The sequence below is a fragment of the Boleophthalmus pectinirostris genome, unplaced genomic scaffold (genome assembly GCF_026225935.1).
Source record: "Boleophthalmus pectinirostris isolate CB_2022bp ecotype Guang Dong unplaced genomic scaffold, ASM2622593v1 HiC_scaffold_5, whole genome shotgun sequence".
In the NCBI taxonomy this organism is placed as follows: Eukaryota; Metazoa; Chordata; class Actinopteri; order Gobiiformes; family Gobiidae; genus Boleophthalmus; species Boleophthalmus pectinirostris.
Window position 1 is genome coordinate 19,904,813 of NW_026571404.1, and position 8,705 is coordinate 19,913,517.

General features: G+C 35.8%; 1 protein-coding gene across 1 annotated transcript; it reads left to right on the forward strand.

Annotated features, from left to right (window-relative positions):
* The first annotated feature begins 231 nt into the window (after positions 1–231).
* Positions 232–7,480, forward strand: kcnk1b (potassium channel, subfamily K, member 1b). The gene is made up of 3 exons (XM_020921329.2): positions 232–758; positions 2,216–2,611; positions 5,148–7,480. Exons 1-3 carry the CDS (start codon positions 404–406, stop codon positions 5,402–5,404), a joined length of 1,008 nt encoding a protein of 335 aa, XP_020776988.1. The 5' UTR covers positions 232–403; the 3' UTR covers positions 5,405–7,480.
* The last annotated feature ends 1,225 nt before the right edge of the window (positions 7,481–8,705 follow it).

The window sequence follows — 8,705 nt, forward strand, 5'->3', positions numbered from 1 at the left end:
TATCTGGAAAATATACCAACATGGAACAATGGAACGTACCTGCCTGGACTCCTGAGAGATTACACTATCAAAATAATCGTATTTTACACCCCAGCGTTTTATAATTTAATTTATTCACTTGACTTTAAAATTAGCAACCAAATATATATATATATGTAACCAAAAAAAAAAAAAAAAAAAAAGATATAAGTATAGCATTTCTGAATGTACTTGAATGCACCATTTGTCAAAGCAGGTTTCTGTCGCTCGAGAAAGGGAAGAAGAGGGCTCATTTGCGCTTTGTCTTTTCTAGCATCTCGTATTTCGTTCACATCGGTTGGTCGCCTTGTGCGTTAAGACAATAGCCAAACTGCATTTCTATTACAAGATCTACGCGTATCTGCTTGTTGTCCTTCTCCTCAAAATGCTCCAGTCTCTCGCCAGTAATTCGTGCGTTCGCTTGATACAGACTCATAAATCAACATGGTATTTTATTTCCCTGGTATTGGGTTATATTCTTTATCTGATATTTGGTGCGGTGGTGTTTTCCTCCGTGGAGCTGCCATACGAAGACCTTCTGCGTCAGGAGCTAAGGGCCATCAAAAAGCAGTTCCTCCAAGAGAATGAGTGTATATCTGAGGAGCGTCTGGAGCGGTTTTTAAAGAGAGCCCTGGACGCAAGTAATTATGGGGTTTCTATCCTGAATAACGCCTCGGTCAACTGGAATTGGGATTTCACCTCTGCGTTGTTTTTCGCCAGCACCGTGCTATCCACCACAGGTAAGCCCCGCGATGATGCTGTGGCGCAAGGTCGGATTGGTTAAGGCCTTGATTATTATGCTGCCTAATGAGCTAAAAAATAATAACAAAACAGCAATTTCATGGCTATAAGGATAGGCACACCACCTAGTCTATATAATTACTTTACATCATGCCTTAATTCACATTCAGATGAATAAATTTGCTCAATATTTCATTATATAGGCTATTTGAATGTTTTACTACTATTAGTTCTTTACAAGATTTTACAATTTTACTCTCTATATACGTAACCCACAGTAATGTCACAACAGTTGGAATGCAGCCTGAAAAATAAAACTTAGAAATAATGGTTTTAAATTCTTCAGCCTACATTCACAAAGTCACACAGTACTCAGTGTTGTGTTGACCTTTCACAATTTTCCTTTTATAAACGAATGACAGCAATCAGAAAACTATTTCACTTAAATCTTTAGGGCTTCAGTAAAAATGTTAACATAAGTCAATATTTGCCAATGTCATTAGTGCTTTTCTAGATTAATCCCAAGCCTGTGGCTTTCAGAGCATTGTAGACAGATGACACAAGGTACGTGTCTAACTTGCCATCTTAAGAACTTTAGTCTAACCACAGCTGCTAACCGCAGCTTTATCTCTGCTGTTGCAACACACATATAATTCAAGAGATTATTATCAATATAGAGTGCATTGTGTGGTATGCATTAAGCTACTGCCTTAAGTTTGGTGCTAGTAAAAGTGTGCCATCTCAGTGTCTTTCTGTTGTGTTTTTAAAGGTAAATCCATTTGACTTTGTTATTTTCACTCTTATTAAGAGAAGCACCTTGGAATTTCTCAAGTCTGTACTAAGTTACAAAGTCCTTTTTACTCAAGAGTGGTGACATTACTCAACACCCAAGGTTTATTTTAATGAAGTCAGTATCTCAATAAATAAAGGAAACAAGGTAATGCTGAGTATAGAAATACAGATGCACAATCTGCCTCACAAACTTCAATGTTACCACCGTGACAGGTAATATTCCTGACTGAATCTTCTCCTTTAATACAGACCTCTATAATTAATAGTAACACCTGCCTATTAACAATGGTTTTCTAAAACCAGAAATCCAAATGTGTACTGATAATTAGGTAAAGTCATACGTTAGTAGTTGTGGATAGCCCACCATCTGCTTGTCTCCATGGAGATGTTATTGTTTTGCCTGTAAGGCTGTATAGTATGGCATTGGAATTATTTATGGAGAAAAGCAGGTGACACCATCAGGTGAACTTATAGGTAAGATCTATAGAGAGGTGAGACCACTCACCTGTTACTGAATAATTACAAGAACATTGGTACTTTCTGGGTAGAGCAATAACAGCTCCATGGAGAGAAGCTGGTGGTGGTGGACCCTCCAACAGAGAAGGTGCATAGTGCACCTTTAAACTGTCACTTAATTAATGTAATTATTTTTGTGTCTGCACAGGTTATGGACACACTGCCCCACTCTCAGATGGGGGTAAAGCATTTTGCATTATCTACTCTGTGATCGGCATACCTTTCACACTTCTCTTCCTCACTGCTGTGGTGCAAAGGATCATGGTCTTCAGCACTCGGCGGCCCATTGCATATTTCCACACTAACTGGGGCTTCTCCAAACCTTTGGTTGCCATTGTCCACGCAGCTGTCCTCGCCGTTTTGGCTGTTTCCTGCTTCTTCATTATTCCAGCCGCCATCTTCTCTGCGCTGGAGGAGAACTGGAACTTTTTAGAGTCTTTCTACTTCTGCTTCATCTCTCTCAGCACCATTGGCCTTGGTGACTATGTGCCCGGAGAGGCCGCCAACCAGAAGTTCAGAGAGCTCTACAAAGTGGGCATCACAGGTGGGTACTTTACTTATGTCAAGCATTTGACAACAAGTTTAAATGATGTTTTATAATAAGTTTACTTAATTTTACTTAATAAAGCATGAAGAAAGAATTCATAATCAACTAATAGTTTATTAAGTAACTTCTTAATTAATACCCTAACCCCTAATTTAGTAGATAATTCTTTATAAACTGTAATCATTTGTTCATTATTCATAAAGTCTTTGTTTATACTTTTGAAGGCTAATTAAGGTGTAGGTATATTAAGTGTAACCGTCAATTAAGGGTGTACTAATTTATGGTCTAATTAGATTATGTTACCAAACTAAACACAATTTCATTGCTCTACTTTAATTATGACTACATTGCAAGCTAGCTGCAAGTTTTATATGTTTGGGGTATTCTTTTTTAAATTGTTTTCTTCAAACTTTTCTTACTCATTATGTTCCAAACAACATGTCCATAGTAAATATATAGAGTTTCAAATATAAAGACTTGTTAATAACTAACTTATTAGGTACTCTCCCCCTGACTGTTTTTAATGAGGATATGTAACTGACTGGTCACAGGTGTACAAGTTTCTGTTAAGTTCATAATGTAGCCCAGATAACCCCTCATGTAATTTTTATGACCACAACATGTATTACTTCCTGTTGCTAGAAGGATGTGGCACTTAGAGTTATCAGAACTTAAAAACAGGTGTGTTTGGGGTTGTAAAATAGTCACATAAATCACACATGAAATTCCATACAGGAAGTGTGTACGTTCACATATATCTTAGAACTTATTCAATCAAACATCATTACAAGGCTGAAATGAATGGTGAGCTTTAGATACTGCAAATTAAGCCAAAAAGACTAATTAAGCCACAAATGTAGACACAAAGTAATTATTACTTGCTTATTGTACTGGAATTTTAGGTGCTGTGTAAAGTGAAGCACTGTTCAAAAACTATAGTTATTTACATTTGCTTTGAGCTTGAGACCACAGTGTTAACTGTTTATTTGCCTATAGGTTGTCTGTCATCCGTTCAGTGTAAATATTGTTCTGTGATCGACAAGTCAAAAGCACATACTTTTCAAATGTGGCCAATAGAATAGGGAAATGTTTTAGGTCCTGACCCTGTTTTAACAGACTTTATTTTTACTGCATTTAACTGGAAGTCTATTTTTTCTGTTACTGCATTAGAACCTAAAAGTACCTGCGTATTTCACAACAATGGTTTTGAATTTGTGTACACACTTTAATAAATATGCAGTATCTATTAAATAAGAGTTGAAAGTACATTGCTTTCAGCTACAGTTAAAGATCAAATGATTATTATACTGTCCAGTTTTCTTTGTTTACTACTCCACATATTTTTATATTTTATGTTATTCTGTTGGTTGGAGAATTAAGTGTTCTACAACTTAATCCAATAGCAGGTCATAATTTGAATGACAGAGTAAAGTAGAAAATATTAACCTGATTTAAACCCGAAGTGCAGTGCAGTGAGCTGTCTTGTGCATGTGTGATGTGAATGTGTGGTGGAGACGTCATGAGTGGGCACTGCGTCTGTCTGTGGGAAGGAAGAGACAGAATGAGCGTCGAGTCACTGTCTGATATGTTCAACTTCCTGCACTATACATAACCAAATGGGTTTTACTAATAAAGCTAGAATTATATAATGTAGTTAAAGGGCCCATATTATGGTATTTATAATGTTGTGTTGTTGTTTTTTTCATTCATTCACACTTGTTTAACACAAACCTTGCATATTTAGGCTGTGTTCTTCTCTAAAACTGAAAACACTCTGTTCCACCTTGTGATGTCATGTGGTAATACAGTGCTCCACTGTGTTTTTAAACTCCACACACCTTAACTAGAATTATTTTGGATAATTTCAGCCCTGGAATTGCCGATCTCTGCTGAACCAAAGCTAAAAATAGCTGTTAACTATCACTATATGACATCACAAGGTGGAACAGAGCATTTTGAGCTTTGGAGAGTAGACAGAGTAAAAATGCTGGAACACAACTTCAGGAATATTTTTGATGAAGTGTTAAATTCACAAAAGTCAATTTAGCATAATATAGGAGCTTACTCATTTTGATTAAATGAAACACTTTATTTTGTTTTAAATAATCTAACAGACAGCTAACAAAAACCAGGTGAAGAAGATAATAGAGCTGCGGGCTTTTATTCAACTTTGTCAATTAGTCTATCTTGTAGCAGTAAAAGCAAGTGGTCACATTTTTGTTATTAATTAAAATTCGGTATTGATTTTGTTTTGTTGCCTTTATGTGAAAATACATATTTTGGGGTTTTAATAGTAATAATAATAATAAACAACTGTGATCAGTAAATAAGAGGGAAAAAATCATGGTTGCCTTATCGCCCAGCCCTAAACAGGAAATACAATGTTTATCTTTTTATCTTTTTTCATTTATCTTTGCTACAAAATACATGTTTACTTTGAACTCACCTTTTAATTTCAAACCACTTATTCATTAATATATTGTAAGGTTATCCCTAAAACATTCCCCCTTATTCATGCTCTCTGTCTCTGCAGTGTACCTGATCCTGGGCCTGATCGTGATGCTGGTGGTGCTGGAGACCTTCTGTGAGCTGCAGCAGTTGAAGCAGCTCAGGAAAATGTTCTACCTGAAGAAAGAGAAACCTCAAGACCGCATGGCCATTTTGGAGCATGACCACCTGTCCTTCACCACAGTGTCCGACCGAAGCCCAGGCCAACTCGACGAGAAGTCCCATGGGTTTGAGAGTCCCCGCAGAGTGCTCACTTCACATGATGATCCAATATTACAGTAAAAAAGCACACAGCAAGAAAACACAGTTAGTAGACATTATGTTATTGGGAACAAGGATTAGTTTACAGTAAGAGCTTGCATTTGTCACAATGCTTCACATAAGTTAAACTAGATCAGATTGTTCTTATAAGGAAAACTCATTTGGTAACAGCACAATATAAAGAATTAAGTAATTACATAAAAAATATTATTTAGGTAATAATTACAGAAAATCTTATAATTTACATTGTGTTAGTTCATCATGCAGTTAAACATTCTTATTACAGGTATTCTTTATTAGTGTTTAATAGGGGAACTTAATTTTGTAGTGTTACCAGCTATTCTAATAAAAGTAGAAAGGTTATCTAAAATGCTGCATACAGAGAACTATCAACAATAATGGTACAGTTAACAAATAAGGTAATTACCGGTAGTTTTAAAAAGGCATACAAACACTCAAACTTGGAATTACCATATACACAATGTATGGTTGCTTTGTGAAATGTACATAATGAGACATATGTGGCGCTTTACAGTAACATTGTGTCTAATGGTGAAGTAATTCTACATGTAAATACCTGTGACAGACTGGAGTACTGACTGAACAGAAACTAGAGTCCACATGTTATACATCTGCAATCAAAATGTGTCTGATACCGTATATTGTTAGTGTTGCAGTGCAGTTTGTGATCCGTCCTTGATTGTGAGAACCTCTAACTTATTGATTTGTATGAATGACATGTTGTGTGTGGACTGTGTAAATGAGGAAGTGGGATTAGTCTAGGGTGAAAAGGGAACCACATATGGCCTATCATTTGCTTTTGACTGTCAATACAATGAGCCTAATTTGCACATGGACTGCAGCCAGGCAGTAGCACTTGTCTTAAAGGATTTCTCTTTAATAGAAAGGGGGCATAGTGTCAAATCTACTGTTCCTACTTTTGATAATATTTATAATCAATTTGCTGCATTTGTTAAACTGAAAATGGGAGAGACTTTTTGCTGTATTTAAACTGACTGTATAGGTATTATACTGAAAAAAGGTTGCATATCTTTTGAAGATATCTTTTGAACATTAAGTAGTAAGAAAGTACATGCAGCTACTGTGCATCATGCAGTTATTACTGCCACTTATGGTACCTTTTACTTGTGCATTTTTCATTATAATCATTATAGTTTACACCTTTAGACAGCATATACTTGCTTATTATGTTATGTCAATGAGGTATGAATCTCTGCTGATAATTTAAGTGTCTTTAAAAGTATGTCTTAATGGTGACACAATGTAATTACCTCATTTTTACATAGTTCTGTTTTTATTTTATGTTTGAATGCAATTCTTTTGTCTACTTCTGAGATCAGGGACTGTGGTGCACAAATCGGTACATATCATGAAGTGACAGATCTTGAGGTGACAGAGCTGCTCAGTGTCAGAAAGTATGCAACATGCAATTACTACATTGGTAAAAACAACATAATAACTGAAAAAAATAATTACTCAAGATTAACATTTATGTGAATCTTGGCTAAATCATTATTATTTCATGGATAATTATTGCTATATTATTTTTATTTCATTCTATTTTTTTGTAAATTGCAGTTGCTTAGAGAGCAGTTATGAAAAATGCAATATATTGTGCAACTCTACAAGACTCTAACTAAATAACTGCTTGTAAACATTTCCATAATCTGATTGGAACCTGCCCATGCCTTAAGTTCAGTGTTATCTGTTATGTAATATTGTCAATGCCTTTCAACATTACAGCTCGCAGTGTTTGTCTTTCTGTATGCGCTAGTCTGTGTCACAAAAGGACTGTCATCGGAGCAAGTAGGGAGATGTCACGGTATATATACTGGAAACAATCTTATGTTATTTATTTATGCATAATGTGATTCTGCAATGTGTAAAATGATGTCTGTACATATATTTTTTAGTTGAAGTGGCTGTATGCACAGTATTATAGAGTAATGTCTAATAAAATTGTAGTAAACTACAAGGCAGCCACAGCACCACTTATGTAAAAATGAATGAGTCAAAAAATGCTGTAAAATATTGGTGTGACTTGAATAAAGTGTTGTTTGGCATACATTTTAAAAATGATTTGTTGACTTTTTTAAAAGTATGTTTTAAAAAACTTAATGGCTGTCAGTATAATAATGAGCTTATATTTCATTTAATGCAACTTAAGTTACTGCAGAGATTTGCAGTAGATGTTTTTAAACGTATATTATTATGCAACAATATTATTTGAACAACTCAAGAATTAGACTTTGAAACATCCAACTGAGTGAAATTGGTTAATGGATTTCTCTGAGGGTTTTGCCAACTCGTTTCAAGTGTAATTACTTTTGAGACATCTGGACCTCTGGATTTGAATATCACAATTCAACTTTTACATGACATTACTCCCTGTGTGCCTGTGTGTGTGTGCGTGTGCATATGTGTGTGTGTGCGTGTGTGTGTATCAGAAGGGTCAGGCATTCTAATTGTTCAAAGAACTGTGGCAAAAAAAATATTCTGAGCAAAATGGTTATGTCCTCTATAATAAGAAGCTTTACATCTTAACATATAAGATTAACTAATTGATTTTCTCACATGCTTTTCTTAACTCTGATATGTAAGTATGTTGTGAGTAAATATTTGTATAAGTTATATTATAAGGATATAATATATAAGTTATATTATAAGAATAAGAACTGCCCATTGGGGATGAATCAAAGTAATGCAGATGTCATTTTATTAAAACATAAACTAGACTGGGAGGATAACCCTTTTTTGCTTAAAGGTTGTATGGAGGATTTTTTTTTTGTTTCAAATTGTCAATGATAGCATTATAGGTGCAGTAGCCTTGTAATTATGATGACCAAAAAAAAGAGAATAAAAATTCATCAACTCTGGACGTGGTGGGGCCAGCTAAACATTTGCCAATAGATAACGACACTGCCTCGTTATCTGTTAGCTGACAGGCTGTCAATCAAACTCCCTACGTTTCTAGCGTAACTGACTTGCCTGCGCGCTGCCATTACGTGGTTTGCGTACGCCTGTCACGCAGTCCACAGACGCAAGACGCACAGACGCTGTTTACTCCACCAACGCAACAGTTCTTAGCGGCTTTTTTTGACCTATATCTTCCTCGCAGTTCGCACAAAGTTCGCAATGGCGACAAGAATCCAGGAGCAGTTAGCCGCAAAAGAAAGTCCGTTTTTGAGATTGCTGAAAGAAGAAGACAAGGGGAAAAGCAGCGAAGCCAAACTAAGGTGATTCTTGTAGATTCATTCCAGCGATGGCGCAACTGAAGCAGGCGCGGGGTCTAAAGACTGAC